Below are 19,365 nucleotides of genomic sequence, written 5' to 3'. Positions count from 1 at the left end.
TCCATTTTTTTTCACTTTACATGCACAAGCTTTTGTTTTTTTGTTTTTTTTTTTTGTGGAGGGGGGTATTTTTTTGTTAACGCTAGTAAGCCTCCTACACGAAAATTAACACGAGAAAGTAAATACGAGTTGCAACTGAAGAACATTTCCATTACAAAAACATTCAAAGATGATTAAGAGTTAAATGCGTTCTTCATGTCTCCTTTTTATTTTGGATCAGCCTTTCTAAACTTGTTGCACATTATTGAAAATAGTCATAATTTAGGGAAAAAAAAAATGTTTTTTTACTGTGTAATAACAGGTCCATTTTTTTTCACTTTACATGCACAAGCTTTTGTTTTTTTGTTTTTTTTTGTGGAGGGGGGTATTTTTTTGTTTACGCTAGTAAACCTCCTACATGAAAAATTAACATGAGAAAGTAAATACGAGTTGTAACTGAAGAACATTTCCATTACAAAAACATTCAAAGATGATTAAGAGTTAAATCATAAAGACGTGAAACTATCAACCGAAGGTCAAGATGGCATCCTTTATCAAAGTCACTTCCTGCTCTTGAAAGGTGATGATGATGAAGTCAAACTGGAGGAACTACCGATTGGCTGATGCGATCGACGGAGACTTGGAATCCAACAGCCTCCGAGCAAGAATCACAATGTGCCCACAGCAGGAAATCTTAATAATTTTATTGTCTTTGTTCTCATGATTTTACAAATGATACTTCTGCAATTCAACTTGTAACTGTGCAACACAATGGCATCATGGACTGTTGAACTGGACGTCGCGGGGGACGCCTGTGACTCCAGGGAGCTGTGAATCCTGCAGACCAGAGGCCTTAGTATTAGTTCCTCAACTCCAAGAATCTCAAACAACTTTCGCAAAGTACTGCCAAGTCCTCGTACGAGTGGGTCCTCATCCGCAGGATTCACTAGCAGCTTAAACACACTTTTTAATCCCAACAATGTTATGATGGCTACTATCTGGAAGGGGAGGGGGGAGGAAGCCGGGCGCCTCCCCCCTTTCTCCCTCCCCCCCGCGGGCCTCCAGGGACGTGGGCTCCTGGTTAGTCTCTTTGGATGAGGCTGGTGGGACCTGGTCGGAGCTGCAGGGGCTGCTTGTCTTTTTAAGAATGGGTGATCTCGCCATGTAGGGACACCAGTACAGATAAGAACAATGGCATGCAAGACTCACATACAGACCCACTGTAATTAGTTCTCTTTTTTTTTTTTTTAGGGGGGGGGGGGGGTAGAAAATAAAAATTCTGACGCAAGTACAAGCACAGAGCCCTCGCAAACGCCCGACAGCCGAGCGCAGTCCGGAGGACTCAGATCAGAAGCGTCGGGGAAGGGGTTTGATTTCAACACGTCAGTTGGCTTCTTTTCTTATTTGTCTTATGTGGAGAACATAATACATCTCACATTTATATTATTTCTTCTTTCTACACCGTTTCACTACAAATGTATGTGCTTTTGATTTACTCAGGGAAAGAAAGAAAGAAAAAAAAAAAATTAAATGATACCTTATATGACACCTCACTTCGGCCGATTTATTGCAAATGAACCTCTTAATAGCAACGCACACCTCAATATGGCACAAGCATCTTGACCTAAAATGCATCGTAGTTGTGGGTGAGTAAAAGAAAATAAAAATCACACCGTATGTAAAAATTAAGACATTAATCATTCATAGAGCAGAAAAGTGATTTCTTATTTCTTTTTTCATGTGGAAACATGCTGCTCTGCAAGCCAGACCGGAACCCCAGATATTAAAAAAAAAAAAAAAAAGCCAAACATCTTCATCCTGAGATGCGCCTCTCCAGTCCAACCGAGTCACTTCAAGAAGCAGCAGAGTAAGACTTCAATATTCATGTTGCCGTGTTACCCAGAGTCTCAAGCTTTCTCTGTGCTAAGGGGCCGGATGAGGATTCCTTCACTCAAAAAAAAAAAAAAAAAAAGAGAAAAAAAAAACCACGCCGGCCTGCAAAATGAAGCACAACACTTCAATTCAACCTCACAAGGCGTGAAGCAAAATGAAAAAGAGCTCATCCTTGGGTTTCTAGCACTCACGGGGACTTTTGCTGCCTGTTTTCTTTTTTTGTCACGTTAAGACATCTGATGTGCTTTTCTTCCGCTTTTGGCACACTCCCACCTGAGGTACCCGACCGAAAGTGTTGTCAAGTATGGAAATTCTGTTTCCCCCATCCAGGGTGTTGTTGCATTAAACTTTATGAATATATATACACATTCAAATGTGTATATATAAAGAAAGAAAGAGAGAGAGAGAGAGAGAGAGGAGCAACTTTCTCTAATAAGTCTCTGGAGTGTCTCAAGAGGAAAAACCTCCAGCATTTCCTTAGGGGCAGCAAATGCGGACAGCATGTCTGGGCCCCTTCCCCCCCTACCAGCACTCGTGTATCCCACTACATCATCCAAATAAATACTTTATATAAAATAAGGGCAAAACGGTCAAATGAAAGAAAAACAAAAGAGGAAGAAAAATCAATGTAGTGAGCTCATAATGAAACACAAAACACAATAAATCCCTCAGCGTCCTGTCAGAGAAATCAAACGGTACAGCGGAAGTTATATTTGTAGTGGTTGCTTTACAACGGTGACTCAGTCCAGAGAACGACCGGCCTTCAGTTTGTCATCTTCGCCTTCCTTTTCCTGCACGGAGGTGATCATGCTCTGTCTGATCAAAGTCTTTGACCTTTAACCCTTGGCTCCCTTCCCCGTCCCTTCCCCTGTCAGCTGCTCCCGTGGGGCGGGGGGGTTGTTCAGTCAGCGTAGTGCATGATGGACTCAACGTAGTTGCCGGGGAAGAGGCCCGTGGTGCCGTTCATCACGCCCTCGAACCAGCCGTCGTCGTTCTTCTTGATCACGTAGATGATGGCCCCCTCCTGGAATGATAGCTCGTCTTCCTTGTCGCGGGCGTAGTCGTAGATGGCGACCACTGCGGAGGGGGAGGAGAAAGAGCGATGCGGGTGAACTCGATGCGTAAATCGGACTATGGAGGCCGCTGACTAGTGAGTTGGTAAACAACCATGAAAATAATAGCGAAGTAACTGTGGTGGAATGATTCGCTAGATGATTCAACACATCCGATCGTCTCTTCATTCGTACATGCGCGCGTGTGCGAACACACGCAGGAAAACATATTGTACATCTATGCTGAATAAATATCCCAACCCATTGTTAATTGCAGTGACTAATACTGTACGGAAAAAAATGATTTCATCCCTAAAACATTTCGAATATAGCGGATAAAAGTTCTGATATATCATTTTCTTCAGAATACGTGATCTCTCGATGTAGGACATGCAAACGTGCAGAATGAAGTTGGAGGTTGGTCGTGCAATCCCTGTCTCGTCTTCATTACGGTCGAGTCTCGTGCGTGCACGTGTGCACACATGTTCCCTGATGTCCCTGGAGTCACACCTTTTAACGTCACAGGGCTTCATCTGGTCAAGCGTTTGAACAGGTTTCATTTCAAAGCCCTTAACTGATAAAACTATCAACTGACCCATTTCTTTAAAAAAGGTGTAAACTCGTCCTGTTAACCCGTAACGGCAGGAGGACTCGCAACCTATTCTCGAACTTTAAACGGGTAAGAAGCCAGGCTCTCTGGCTTGGAGCAACGACACAAAAGTATTATTTGTGCGGACCTGACTGATTTGTTAAAGTCAGTAAATCCTGATAAAAGTGTTGTTGCTAGTTTCTGAAAAGGAAGAAGGGATGAGTCCTGAATGACAATCTCATACAGAATCTAAAGCACGGGTTGTTCGGAGATAGAAAATCTGAATTTAAAATTCACTCCCCGGTGGCAGGACTGATTAATCACAGGTCTGAGGTCTGTGATGGGTGGGTCAAAGAAGGAGAGGAGGAAGGTGTCTTCGGAAGCAGAGAGAGAAAAGAGGAAAGGAGGGATTCTGGGACAGAGAGAAAGGACTCTGAATATTTAGATGATGTCGGGAAAAGCAAGAGAGTTGGTTGACATGACGCAGGGAAGGAAGGTGGATATACTGTGTGTCCAGGAGATTCGGTGGAAAGGCAGCAAGGCTAGATAGCTTAAGCGCAGGGAGAAATGGAGTAGGAGTTATCTTGAACGAAGAGTTTGTTCAGAATGTTCTGGAGGTGAAAGGAGTGTCAGATAAGACTTATGAATCTGAAACTGGAAATTGAGGGTGGGATGCTCAGTGTTGGCAGTGGCTTTGCCCCACAGGTGTGGTATGAGAAGGAAAATTTATGGAGCGAGTTCGATGAATTGAGAGTGGTAATCGAGGTGAAGAGGTGATGGGCGGGTTTGTTTTCCGGGATCGAAACACAGGGGGACAGATGGTGGTAGACTTTGCAAAAAGAATGGAACTGACTATTGTGAATACTGTTTTCCTGAAAAGGCAACATAGGGTAACGATAAGTGGAGGTCGGAGCACGCAGGCACGCTGCATCTTGCAAAGGCGATGCAATCTGAAGGAGATCAGTGACTACAAAGTAGTTCTAGGTGAGTGTAGCCACACAGCATAGGATGGTGGTTTGTAGGATGAATCTGGTGACAAGTAAGATAAGATAAGATAAACTTTATTGATCCCTATAGGGGAAATTCTTTTGTGACAGTAGTGTAACAGATTTTAAGTGTCACATAAATATAAATAGAGACAATTAGACAAATAGACAGCAGAGAGAACAACAACATCGAGGAAGACAGTAAGGGTGACATCAAACCTAAACGACAAAATAAACAGAGTGACAATAGCAACGATAAGAATAAAATAAATAAAGATAAGCAGGAAGTGAGTAGGCTGTGACAAACAGGATAAAAATGACAGAAGGCAACATTCATTCATGACACATGAATGAATGAGTGAGGTAAGGTAAAAAGGACAAAGGCAAAGCAGGGAGGAGTGCTGTTGTAACTGCCGCTGATATGATCCAGGAGACAGGTAGGGGGGTACTTTGTGTGTCGTCTGGAGGGAAAGTCGATATGGAGACATGGCGGTGGAATGAGGAAGTGCAGGAGTATATACAGAGAAAGAAGTGATACACTGTGAGGGGACGGAAGAGAGCAGGCAGGAGTACAGGGAGATGCATCACATGGTAAAGGTAGAGATGGAAAAGGCCAAACAATGGGCATATGATGACTTGTATGCAGGTTGGACAGAAAGGAGGGAGAGAAGGATTTATACAGGCTGGAAAAACAGAGAGATAGAGATCGAAAGGCTGTATGGCAGGTTTGGGTGATTAAGGATGGAGAGGAAAATGTATTGATGGATAATAAAGGAGTGAAGAGAAGATGGAAAGGGTACTGAAACAGGAAATAAAAGAGGGAAGGGTAAAAATGTGACTATTGGGACCACAAAGTAGCACAGATTAGTGAAGGTGAAGTGAGAAGAGCATTGAAGAGGACGAAGCGGAAAGGCAGCAGTCGAGTTTCTGGCTAGATTATTTGACAGGATCTTAGAATGAGAAGATGTCTGAGGAATGAAGAAGTGTGATGGTGCCCATTTTTATGAATAAGGGAGATGTGCAGAATTGCAGCAACTATAGAGGAATAATGTTGATGAGCCATGCAATGAAGTTATGGCAAAGAGTAGTGGAAAGTAGATTGAGAGCAGAAGTCAGCATTTGTGAGTAGATGTATGCTTCAAGATAGAAAGAGAACCAGAGATGCAGTATTTGCTTTTAGAATGATGATAGAGAAGTAGAGAAGGTCCGAGGGAGCTACATTGTGCTTTTGTAGACCTAGAAAAAGTATGTGGCAGGATGGCAAGAGATGAGGTATGGTAATGTATGAGGAGGTCTGGAGGGGCTAAGAACTATGTTAGACGGGTGCAGGACATGTATGCTAGCTGTGAGATAGTAGTGAGGTGTGCTGTAGGTGTGACAGAGAAGTTCAAGATGGAGGTGGGACTCCATCAGTTCTGAGCCCTTTCTTGTTTACAATGGTGATGGACAGGCTGACAGATGAGGTCAGTGAGGAATCTGCATGGACCATGATGTTTGCAGATGGCAATTGTGATCTGGAGTGAGAGCTTGGAACAGGTGGAGGAAAATCTAGAGAGGTGGAGGCATATTCTGGAAAGGAGAGGATTGAAAGTTGGTCACAGCAAGACAGAATATATGTGTAAGAATGAGAGGTAGGTGGAACGGTGAGGTTAAGGGAGGTGGAGATAAAGAATGTGGAGGATATTAAGTAGTTAGGGTCAACAGTCCAGAGCAATGGAGAGAGTGGAAGAGAGGTGAAAAACGGGTTCAAGCAGGTTGTAACAGGTGGAGAAAAAAGTGTCAGGGGTACAATGCAATAGAAGACTATCAGCATGAATGAAAGGTGTGCAAGACAGTGGTGAGACTAGCAATGCAACATTTGGTTTGGAGTCAGTGCCACTGAAGAAAAGAAAGGATGCAGAGCTGGAAGTTGCAGAGATGAAGATGTTAAGGTTCTCTTTGGGAGTGACAAGGATGGAGAGGTTTAGGAATGAAAATATCAGAGGGATAGCGAGCGTTAGATGTGCTGGAGATAAGGCCAGAGAAGCCAGACTGAGGTCGTTTAGTCATGTACAAAGGAGGGATAGTAAATACTGTATATTGGTTGACGGATGCTGGGATTGGAGCTGCCAGGTAGGAGGTCTAGAGGAAGACCAAAGAAAAGATGTATGGACGTAGTGAAAGAGGACATGAAGTAAGTTGGTGTGAGAGAAGAGGATACAGCAAATAAGGTCAGATAGAGGAGGTTGACTCGCCTAAGGAAAATAAAAGAGGTCTGTGATTGGATATTGAGTCCCTTGAGGGTCCTGACTGAAAACCTCAGTTCCTGACCTTTCTCCAGATAGTTACGGGGAGCCCAGGGCGGGTCCTCCTCAGCATAGGGGTCACTGTACTCCACCACCGCTGACTCTTCCTCGTCCTCGTCCTCGTCGTAGTCCTCCGGTGGGGGAGGAGGAGGCGTTGGCTCTTCAAACACCGGCTCTTCTGCAGGCGGAGGCGGGGGCGGCACATCTGAGACTGGTTACACAATGAAAATATTAGCCAACAACAAGAGCAGCAGAGGAGGTCAAACGACTGGCATTCCATGCATTTCAGGGGAGGGAATCCGTGCTGTGGGATTTCATGTTTATGGCAAACATTAAGAAATGAACAACAACAACATTATTAGGACACAGAGATTTGTGAGGTGGAAACAAAATGGTAAAGCATGCACTCAAATCTGGACATGCTTTAAAGAAACCGGTTAAGACATATACTTTGAAACACAAACATGCGTCATCATTCATATTTTTTTCAGTGATAAAGTCCTCTTCTTCCTGATTTTTTAAATACCTGTTCAACCACTGACACTGGTTGAGAAATAATGCTAACAGGTCCAACAGGGGACACGATTCCCTTGGAATGAATTTCTGAGAGAGTTTGTTTATGTAATGCCTGTTGTAAGGATGCATTATACAGTAACAACAGATTATTTCATCTGTAAAAAAGTATGAACTGTATGCATACAGGCCCCTTTCTGTGATATCTCAAAAACATGATTTCTATGTGGTTCAATTACTTGGAAAACTTGCAAAGTACACCAAGGTTTAACATTTATTTTCTTACAATTTAAAAAACAAAAACAGAAGTTAAAACAAGCTATGAAACATGCAGAGAGAATGACTTCTCTCATAAAGGAAGCCAGAAGGCTGATATTCCCTGACAACTTGAGTAATCTAGAAACACTGTGGATCCCATAACGAAGTTGATGTTTGGAGTTTGTTAATGTGCATGTAAACACGGCCATGGACATCCCTCTCAAAACTTGAACCGTCCCAGATTGCCTGTCTTTCAGTGAAACATTAAGCCAAAGCTTGAGTTTTGAATGTTTTGAGCCCCGACCCCAGCTCATGTTGGGGCGATTAGCCCCCTTCACGGGGGGCTGAACTAACAGAAAGGGTCATGCAGAGGGAGGGAGGAGCTAAGAGCCACTTACTGGTCTCCTGTACTCGGGCCACAAAGCCCATCAGAGGCAGCTGGGGGGTGATCTGCATGGAGGGGGGAGGGGGTGCAAGTGGGCCCGCTATCGCCAATCAGTATCAACACAAATGGGTGGAGAGGTGGGGGGAGAGGGGGTGGACAAGTGGTCAAGTGGGACAGAAAAACAACAAAGTTAGAACACACCAGAAGAGCAGAAATAAGAGACACGGCAGTGTTTTTAAGTTATGATGCTTAGGGGAGCGTCTCTGCTGTATTGTAACCCAAAATGTTATTCTGATTTAATTTCTCATCACTTTACCTTCTTGCATTTTGAAAAATGAGTGTACATCGAGAGTGGACAATTGAATTTTGATAGAATGTGCGCCGTTACTCCAAAAAGTTGTATTACAGTAAAGTTGGATATCTTACAGTAATTTGTATATTTGAGACAGCAACTAATGGTTCTTCTATTGATTGTCAGATATTCATCTAAAAATAAAACAGCCTCACATTGAAAGCCATTGCATCTTATAAGAGGCCGGATATGCTCTATTCTTTCAATTTTACTTTGATATTTTTATAATACTATTTATTCAAAGCATTTGAATTAGATCATTCTCAACAGAGGAGCAATTCAAATCAAGCAGACAAATGACAATTTATTTGGCCTGACAACTGACATCGGATACAAAGATACTATTCACATGTTAAATTTACTAGTTCAAGCAAACTGCATTGAAATCTTTACTGGTTTAATTGGCCCTTCAAGACAAGTAACCTGCGATGAGAGCTGTGTACTGTATAAGCTGTTTATTTCGAGTGGACAATTAGAAGACAGTGGATCTGGCAGAGCAAAGCGTCTGGTGGATGCAGTAAAGTTGACGGGTGGGAAATGACAGACCACCAAAGCAGACGGGTGAGGTTTTAATTAAAGATGCAGAAGCATGACAGTAGAGTGCGTTGCTCTGCTCCCTCTCATCACAAGGCCAGCCAACACTTTGAATTGGAGGCTTAAAAAGGAACCTTGCTTCAAATTGAGCAGAACAGAATTATGAACAATGAATAGAGGATGAGATCAAGCCGGAGATAAAGGGCAGATGGGGGAGACTTGACACCTCCTTTCATCTGACATGAAGAAAGAGAATTCCTTTCTGATTTTAAAGAACCAACCAAATTGTTGAGCCAGGTTTGCTCAATATTTAAACGTTTTCAGATCTTCTGCAAACATCCGTTTTTACGGTATTACCTTTGAAACTGCATTTCATGAACTCAACTGTTTGGCTACTTTTTTTGGTAAATTTTTGGTAAACCATGAATATTGGGCGAAATTTGGAGATATTTTGTGTCACTTTTCACAAAGTGAGGTCATTCATCTAAAAATGAGATAATTTGCTGGCAAATATGGGTCAATTTTTTTTTTTTACCCCATGGAATTTGCCATGAGGGTTTGAAAGCCATCATGGGAATTTGCAGATACTGTGACTGAAAACAATCAAAATAGTTATTAATACACAACAGAAAACAAAATATCTGAGGCACAGTGTCTCATCTTAATCAGTCCTGACTGACGCTGTGATATCCATGAAAAAAAAAAAAAAAAAAGAAGGGCTTTGTGATAGTTACTGTATTGGATGCCCCTCATCTATGTGAAACACAATCAGTCCCTCATCAGTGTCAAAAGTCTAAGGCCACAGTGGTTCAGGGACGTCATCTTCAGCGATTTGCTTCATGAAAACGCTTTAAACAGAGGACTCGAGCACATTAACGTGGACATACAGAGGTAGATGTAACCACAGTTGTTCACCACATTACCTTGGTTCTGGGCAAAGTGAGGCCCACCATTAAGCTGGTTCTGGTTGTGCGCCATGTTCGGCTGTCCTGTGACAGATGAGGGTCTGCGGTACGGCAGGGAGCCTCCCACTGGGAGGTTCTGGGGCTGCTGCGCCGGCCGGTTCATGCTGTAGAACTGGGGAGCACCTAAGAGGAGACGCCACCAGGGAGCAACAGAGTGAGCGTACACAGGTAGCAGGAGGAGGGGGTTTAAATTTTCGAAAGTTAACTCAAGATTTTAAGAAGCCACGGGTGTAGTTCTCATAATGTCGGAATCCTCGACACACTACATACACTCATATAAAATCAGTTTTGTTTTACTCTTGAAATGATGAAAACGTTATTAATTGCTACCTTAAACTTTGTGTCTTATCCTCAGAAGTTGCAGATATTCTTGTGCGATATAATGAATGTTGAGACTTTGAATAAAACAACATTTTGCACACTGTGTGAGTTCAAAGCATCACACATCCCCTTTCTTTCAAGCCAGAACTGTTTTTTTTTTTAATAGAAACTACCAAAAGGCTTCTATATCTTGAGAAAGATGAGAAAAGGTCAGCTGTTTCAATGAGTCACTAGCTCCATCTGACTCAGAGGGACCAAGGAACAAAATACGGCTATCCTTTGACTCAACCACGGGAGTTAAAAGCATGTGAAATACAACAAAACAAAAAAGTGTATTAAAACACTGAACATGATCTGATAATTAACACACAGCGGCCACAGAACTCAAGTCTCACAACCACAGGAAAGCAGAACCAATTGACATGAATGAAAAATTCACCACAAATCTCATGCATTAAACAGCAACTTCGATGCAGAGCTGAAGAGATGCCAAGGAAGATGAGGCACAGATGATCAGAAGCTGCAGGATCATGGAAAGCCTGTGGTCGGGGATGCAACATTTGTGGGTCGCTCGTTCTCAGACCGGGGATATTTCTGGACACATATGAACATTACTCCAGTGCTTCACAAACCTTTCCAGATGAAAAGTGGATGAATATTTGTTGCTGAAGACATTGTCTTTGAAATGTTTATCTTGACTCTATAGACGGCCTTATATTCTAAAATTGACAGTGTTTCATTTGGAATTCTCTAGTCCTAAGTGATAAGAATTTGAAAAGTTGACTTGTTTAAACAGAGTGCAAAGCAGTTGGGTCTAGTTGGAAAGTCAGAACTCTTCCAAGGTGTTTGCTACTGCATCATTATGGTCTGTGTTTCCTTACTTATATTTCCATATTTGTATATTTTTGCTTGGGGGTTAAGTGCAAACTGTTTAAAAAAAAATGCTAATAGCAAGTGAATGTCTTTCACTATGTATTTACATGGATGCAAACAGGGAAACACTTAGATCCTACTTCTATTTGAACCAGGAAGCAACAATTCACCTTTCTATTGAAAGGGGTTATCTTTCAGGATCAAAAAAAATGCTGAACTCATTTTGGGGCAACAGAAATACATTTTGAGCAATTTCCTTGAAAGTCTTAAGATAAAGTTTTGGAGCCCTTTATCCTACCCCTTTATCATGCCGATGAATTTGTTAATTACTATGCACTCCCACAGAAAGGATTCCTCGAGGGCTATTAGTTCTGGTGTCTGACATCAAGGGGAGTTCATGCAGCGCGGCAGCTATCCCCTTTTGTTGTGAGCCTTGACTACATTTAGTAGCGCTAGTGCTCAAGCCTAAAGGATGACCCGTGGCACTAGTGTTGAAGTTATTTGGTTCGGTAATTAATTTGAAGCAGTATTGTGGCTACTCTGACACATCGTAAATGTATTTAGCTTCAGTGTGTCCTTTTGTTGATTCTACTCATTATTTTTTCGAAAAGGGCCATTCATAACAGCTCTGGAGGAAATGGCCGCCCGAGTGATAGGTATATTTTCCACTGCTAATATGAAGAAGAATCAGTATTTTCATGGAAATATTCTTCCCACAGCACATCCCGAATTGCAGCTGATTGCTGGTGTAGTCCCGCTGCTACAAATTAGCATAAGGTTAAACTCTGCTCAAATTCTCACAGTCATTCTGGTCTAGTACATCACGCCTGACACCCTCAGCTCCAGTTTTTTATTAAATGACTGTAGGCTGCTTTCATTGCTCGTTAAGCCTTTGGTGTGATTCCACGGGTACCTTGACTTGTTAAAAGTCTCCTAATCCACTCAAATATTTGTCTCTACGCTGATCTGACAGCAGAGCTACACTGCCACACCTTGAGCTTGTTGCATCTTTTTAGGGGAAATCGGTTGAGGAGGAGACCGAACATTTTCTCATAGCCTAGTTCCCATGTGAGTATCCGAGCTGTCAGTCAACACTTTATCTCCTGGGTAATGACCTGGGTTGATGAAGCAGGAGGACACATGTTTGCAGGAGTGCGATGGAGGGCGTGCACAGGGGAGGATGAGCTTGCCCCACCGGGTTACACTCACCTTGTGCAGGGTTGCCATAAGTGCCGGTGCCAGGGGGGGCTGCAGCGGCAGGGAGCTGGGGAGGGGGCGGGGGTACAGGCGGGATCTCTACGGGGGGGTTCGGGGCTTGTGGGGGACCGTCTAGTGCAGAGGTAATGGGGCCAGGGGTGGTGGTAGTATTGGGTGGGGGTTTAACAGGGTTGGATGGGGCAGGAACTGTGCCTGAGGGGATATCAGGGCACCGAGGGTGGGAGAGAAGAGAAGGTGAGGGAGGTAAAGAGCAGAGAAGAATGAAGGGATTCCAGTAGATCCAGGATTCACACATACACACGAACGAACGTACGCCTGTACGCACGTACACACGTACACACATACTCATTGTCTGACTCACTGTCAAATCATTTGCCACAGAGCATGCAGGAACCCTGGATACTAATTAGAGATTAGTCCCGTTAGTTAGTTCAGGCAATGAAATCCTGCAGCTGTAACAATCAGGAGGTTACCTGGGAAGGCGGTAGGTGGGGCCGGGGTCGGCACGGCGATGGGGACACCCACACTGCCACTGCCACTGTTTTCTCTGCTACTGCTGCGGCTGCTGCTAGGATGGCTGCCTCCGCTGCTCCCACTGCTGGTTGTAGGGCAGCAAACATGTCAGACTACACACTCACCAGCCGCACTCAGGCATCTAATCACACTCATCACAGTAGCGGTAGTCCTCAATAGAAAGCAACAAGGCCTACGTTTGAGAATTTAACATATTTTTTTTTGCAAACTGTTAGACCATTTACAGGCACCATTTCCATCACATCTGAAGAAGTGAAAATTGTTGGCAAAACGGTAACTTAACTTCCATTGAATAGATGGGATCTCTGTTTTTATTACAGCGGTTTAACTAACATAGTGATTTAGGAGAAACCTAATTCACTTCTACTTAAAAAGCCAACAGTAATAAACCCTTACTTTGTTCTTCTCTTTATCACACTTGCTTTGTCTGTTATTTGTTCCTGTTTAAGCTCATTTGATCAGTTAAAATAATATACGGGGAAAATGCCTCTATCTAAAAACAATGAAGATTGTGAATATTCGTTACTTACACGGCACATTTTCCAGAAAGACTATTTAGCCACATTAACCCATTTGTGGTCAATGAGAGCAAAAAATATAATTAGGCACAATAGTGAAACCTCAAACTGGAGAGGAAGAGAGTCCGGGAAGCTAAATACAGTTGGCAGTAAGCTCCTTCATAAGGTTAATTAAATCTCATATGAAGAGGATATCGCATTGTTTACCATCCCATGACATGCTGGATGTCATTATCAGCAATGACAGTTTTTCTTCTTCTTTTGCTTTGGGCTTTTCCACAGTGAATTAACCATCACCATCTAACCTTGTTCTCTGTATTCTCCTCTCTCACACCAACTAACTTCATATCCTTTCTCACAATGTCCATAAATCTTCTGGCAGTAAATTTGCTCATGACAGCGAAAAGTAACTTGTGAAAGGAATGTTAATGAGTGGTTTGAGATAGGAAATAATGCTAAAGCTTCTCAATATAGATACAAACTCATTTAGAGTATAACCAAAGCATTTACATGTAATATTGCTTAAAATGGTATTAAAATGAGTTATATTGCAAGTTTTTTGTATGATTACAATATTTAAAACCTAAAATGCTTAATCCTCAAGTCAATAGTGAATCTGTGCATCTCTGGATTCCTTTTCAGTCAAGTGAACTGAATCAGCTGCACTTCTTTGGCAATAAGGGAATTACGCATCATATACCCTGATTTTCCACATCCATATGGAATAAGTCAAAGCCCAAAGCAGGAACTTTTTCAAAAAGGAACAGCAGGAGACAAACTAAATTTAGTCAGTTGCACCTCCAGTGAAATGCAGCTGCAGTCGCTGATAAATGATTCTGTGGTGGAAATAGGCAACAACAAAGTGTCATTTTTCACCCTTTATGGCAATCTTTGGTATTTTGCTCATGCTGTTATTAGTTCTGTTCCAACACCAACCATCCCAGATTCTTATGTCAGTCTTCATCAGTTCTGTGGCCTCTTCCATGGATCAGATTACTTACAGGACACCCTAAAGAGCATTTCAAGTGTTTGCTTCAGCTTTTATGTCTTTGAAATGACCATGTCACAGTGATAAAGCGCAGCCGGTAGCCTACCCAAAACAACAACAACAAAAACGAGACAAACAGACAAGAAAAAAAGAAAAAACAAACGACAGAGGACACCTGGGACAAAGACATGACATGTAAAAAGCAGGAAGCATCAAGACACATGAAGCAGACCTTTTTTGAAAGATAGCATGTTTCAAAACATGAAGAAAATGGATGGAGTGGTGCGGATAAAGAAAAAAAAAATGTGCTGAGAGGAGAGTCAGGGATCTTGTCTATTTCTGGAAGAAATATATTAAAAACATTTGTTTCATTGGCGCATTTGCTGAGTGGAAGAGAAACAGATGGGACGAAACTTTCCATGTCGTCGTTCGGACCCAAACCCATGCTTTTCCCTCTTTCACAGCAGACGGGGATCTATGAATATATCTTTGTTCCAGACAAAACAGTCATGTCCTTGCAGATAAGATGCCACTCAGTTGACGAGGCTGCAGGGGAGACGCTACCCATTTGATGACTATTATCGCAGGATCATCCAGTCATGCGAGGTACAGCTTTGAATCTCTACCTTGCCCTTGTTTCAATCCGGGGTATTCTCAGAAGCATGTCTCAAAGATGAATCCATGCGACACTAAGTGCACGTGGCTCGAACAGTGCGACTGCTAATGGCTCGTGAAATCATAACTGATATCATGAGCCATTACTGAACTCCGACGCCTTGATGCGAAAGCTAAATGTTGGTTTTAAACTGTGCATTAAGGCGGAATTAACAAACAGGACACGGGGAACGAGGTGGTGACGCTTTCCACGAGTCATTTAAGACGAGCGAAAGGCGCGTCGATTAGCCGGCTTGGACTTTGGCGGGACAGAAGAAAAAAGGGGGAGGAGTTAGAGGAACAGGGGGCGTGTTTCAGAAGTGTAGAGAGGCATGCTGGGTAGGGGGGAGGGGGTACCTGTACGTGCGGTTCCTCTGATTAACTGATGCAGTGCGTGCTGGGCTCTGCTGGGGGTGCGCCATGTTGCGCGTCGGGCTTGAGACGTAGTCGTTAGGGACAACGGGTGGGCGCACCGGCTCAAGTGTCCTATAGGGGGAGTGGCGCCTGCGAGAGGGTCAGGAGGACAGGAGTTGAGGGGAGAGGGGTGGGGCATCCACAGAGAATTGCAGGGGAGGGGGAGGAGGAGAGCAAGAAACAAACAAGTGCAAACTTAAAAAATGGGGCATGATTGGTGGAACATTGGGGTTGGCTGGGGTGAATCCACAGGTGACATTCAGCAGGGCTGAGTCAGGATGGCATCACTGCTGCTGCCTCATATAGCTCCTACATGTGGGAGCCTGTTCGTTAAAAGTGAAGGGAATTTCTTAAGCTAAAATAATAACAATTTGTCATTTCTTAAAAGATTCTTCACCTATCAATACAACTCTGGTGTTTTCCAAACCCTTCTTCAGGGGGATTTTTAAACGCTACAGGTAATGTGGTTTGAAAACTCAGTAGTCATGTTTCAGTCCGGAGATACAGAGACTGAGACTTCTTAAAAATGACATAAGTATCAATGCGGCATTCTCGTCGGTCCTTGGGTTGTGCGTTTTTTTTACTGATTCACAATTATGTGATGCCTCTCCAGAAAAAAAAAAAAAAAAAAATCAAAATAGACTCCGGAAGTATACAGAACTGGAAACATAAATCTATGGAAATGCAAGTCACATGACATTTACTAGCCAAACTAATGTCAGCATACTTAAATTGAGAAGGTTTTTGGGCCACGACTCAGACCTCTAAGTCCAATACATTTCCCAATTCCAGATTAAATCATTTTAACACTGAAATCAAGGGGTGAAACTCTCTGGTGTGCTCACAGAACCACACGACAAAGTTGACGACATCGACACGGCAAACTGGTTTTTGCCTTAAACATCCTTTATAGAAAGCGAAACAGGGGCCCTGGCGGTATCCATACTAGGACACAATTCCTGTGGCCATTGGGTTGTTAGTCGTCTATGGAGCTCTGACATGAGTGAGGATCAGGAGAACCACTGTCTGATGGGATGATAGAACAAGATAAAGTTGTTGCCCCAGAAGACTGGAGAGAACACTTTATCGACATGATATTGGTTGTGGAAAAGTGACAGGAAGGGAAGCTGCACTTTTCTAGTCGTGACAATTTTTTCAGCCATCACTTGACATGTGCGCAGGGCCGCCACTGTCTTCCAGAGGACATAAATGTTGTACATGGCATGCTTCTCCAAACTTCTTGTGAGTGATACACACAGGTATACATGCAAGCACGCATACACACTCACGCACACCCAACCTCTGTTAGTAAGGTAGGAGATCAGGACTGTGGGGACAGAATACATCTCACAATGTCTTTCTGAAGTGAAAACATCGCGGTGGATGTAGCATTTTATCTTAAAAAAAAAACAAAAAAAACAACAACAATACACAGGAACGCAACAATGCAAATACTCTATAGACTTTAAAAAAAAAGGAAAATACACTTGTTTCGCATGAGTCTTGAAAATCATGTCAAAATGGACATTCAATACCAGAATTATATTGATAAAGCCCCTGATCTTTAAAACGGGGAATAAAAGACGAGTTTCAACATTATTGATCCGAGCCTGACACCACTGTGCTGGCATGTGCATTTCCCAACTGACACAGCAGGGTGACCCATCTCTGAGCACTGTTGCTATGGCAAAATGTTGCTATGAGGAATATGGGACAGCCTGGGTGGGCGGGCTGGGTCACAAACACAACTGAACGTGAATTGAAAAAAGAAAAAGAAAAAAAGAGCTGAATAGCAGTAGAAAACTAATTAAAAAAAAAAAAAAAGATGTGACCTTTTGCGGAAGAGTTAGAAGAGGGTTTGAGCTGTGGTGGATTAGCGTGCATCTTGGAAGCACAAAGACATACACCCACATCCCTCAAAGTCAGCGTGAAGGGTCAGACACACAACACACTCCATCACTCACTGACTTAACAGTGACAATTCTGAAGGTCGTGAAGCGGTGGTGGATGTGTGTAGGCGCACACTTTTTCACACATAAACACAAAACAAACAGCAGCTGACACCCAGTAAAGTCCCAAGAGTGACAGGAACATAACATTTACTAGCTGCACTAGCAGAATCCCTGTGGAATAAGAAGTACATTCAACAGTCAGACAAACACAACAGAAAAACAACAAACTCTCAATCTTGGGGACCAGAAGCTCAAGTCTATTCTAATATGTATAAACATTTATGTGCATTTCTCTATTTTTGAACCACATTCTTATTTGCAAGTCTATAAGACCAAGACAATTCTTTTACTTAACGACACAAATTTTTTGTCCGTGGCAGCTGAAACAATAAAATGCAAAAGGCAAGTTGAATTCTCAGTCATAGTTGGATGACAGCGGGACCATCTGTTGAGTGACTGTTTATCACAAAATCCAAGATCTTCCATCAGAGTTTCTGCAGCTTGTTCATGAGAAGGTCTGGCTCTGCCTCATATGCATATATATGTTTTAATCAGACAGATCATTTTGGAGATAAACTGGACAAAAAAAAACAACAGCAGCATAGCCCATAGCAGAATTTCAAAACAAATTATTTGGTTCCTAATCCTTTGTCACATCATTGTATTAGAATGCTATAAATAGATACCTCTCAGGGTATTACATAATGAACTGAGGGATCCAAACTTACTCCCCACTATGCATAGCCCTTAAACAATGCTTTCAAAACTACACAAACAAAAATGTTGTTCTTCTGAATGTATTCTGTACCTGTTTAAGACAATCTTTGGTAAGCCAGGATTAGATGTATCAAATGTGAAGATTTTACCCTTTAAATTAAGACAAATTCCAAAGCTGTGTGCTGCTACACTGTTAATCACATTTTTCACCACAAATGATGAGGAAAAAAAAAAACATAAGAAAGTAACATTAATAATCATGCAAAAAAGCCCCATCTGACTAAAAGCCTTGTTATCCAACAAAGCAGCAAAGCAAATCAGGTATCGTCGAATCTCAAAAGAAATTTCAACTCCGTTGGTTGAACCATCAACATTGGCTGAGATGCCATAATTTTCTAATTTAAGTGTTAAGAATAACAATAAGAAAAATGAAAATTATAATTGATAATTTACTATACTGAACAAGACACCAATGAGTGAAAGCTGCCAGAATCTTCCCATCATTATCAGTACCACCATTGAATTTTTCTGGACGGAATTTTTCACAGTGACCTTTGTGATGTTATTCTTCCTGTGCTGTGGCATTAGATAAATGCCAAAAAGGTTGAAGAAACAAAAATCTGATTTGAGACCAGGTTACTTACACACAGCTCTACCCCAAGCCAGGGCCCGTTGCTTGCAATAAGAAGGCAGTTTCAGATCCAGCTACATCCCATCTTCTCATTTAATCAAACTGCATGCTGAAGTTTGACCATTTGTCATTATATCAGTTGCAGGACCGGCTGCTACTTTCCACGTTGTCATATTTGAGTTTCCACCCACAGATAGTAAAGTCTGGTGCTGCAGAATTACTACACCTTCAAATGCTAATATTAGTTTAACAGGTTGAACTCATATTTTGCTTCTGGCTAAATAATGAAAATGTAAAAAAGTTCAATAACAGAGGCTTAACCTTTGGTGAATGCATATGAACATATATACATTTATATATGTACACACACACACACACACACACACACACACACACACACACACACACACACACACACACACACACACACACACACACACACACACACACACACACACACACACACACACACACACACACACACACACACACACACACACACACTTTTTTTTTTCAGATCAAGATAATTGTGTGGAAAGCATCCCGTATTTTGTTTTCTGAAAATTAGTTTTGTTCATTTAGGACATTTTGGCTCAGGATAATTATAGAATTCATCAGCCAATTCACTGAAATTGTTTTTAAAATCCTCAAAAAATCATAACAGTATTGTATGTAAAATCATGAAAAGGACACCTGAAAATCCCAAATCTAAAGATAAAATGAAATGAGGCTTTTGAATGGAATAATTCAATGA

At 42.2% G+C, this 19,365-nt stretch overlaps 1 protein-coding gene across 10 annotated transcripts in view; it reads right to left on the bottom strand.

The window, feature by feature from the left end:
• Positions 1–667: 667 nt before the first annotated feature.
• Positions 668–19,365, bottom strand: part of abi2b (abl-interactor 2b) — a 28,145-nt gene continuing 9,447 nt past the window's right edge. For 2 of the 10 annotated variants that reach the window (XM_086148498.1, XM_086148490.1), the window contains 6 exons: positions 15,255–15,401; positions 12,677–12,801; positions 9,750–9,914; positions 7,954–8,040; positions 6,810–6,995; positions 668–2,949 (listed from right to left, as the gene is read on the bottom strand). In XM_086148498.1, coding sequence (XP_086004624.1) covers positions 2,774–2,949; positions 6,810–6,995; positions 7,954–8,040; positions 9,750–9,914; positions 12,677–12,801; positions 15,255–15,401 — 886 coding nt within the window. In that variant the 3' untranslated portion in view covers positions 668–2,773. Of the gene's footprint in view, positions 2,950–6,809; positions 6,996–7,953; positions 8,041–9,749; positions 9,915–12,194; positions 12,396–12,676; positions 12,802–15,254; positions 15,402–19,365 lie in introns of all 10 variants that reach the window. The other 8 variants (XM_086148489.1, XM_086148491.1, XM_086148492.1 and 5 more) reach the window with 5 other exon arrangements.

Source organism: Fistularia commersonii, chromosome 6, assembly GCF_037954325.1.
Source record: "Fistularia commersonii isolate RoL2024-O1a breed Wild chromosome 6, RoL_Fcom_v1.0, whole genome shotgun sequence".
NCBI lineage: Eukaryota > Metazoa > Chordata > Actinopteri > Syngnathiformes > Fistulariidae > Fistularia > Fistularia commersonii.
Note: the sequence above shows the minus strand (reverse complement) of the source record. Positions and strands in the feature narration are given on the sequence as shown.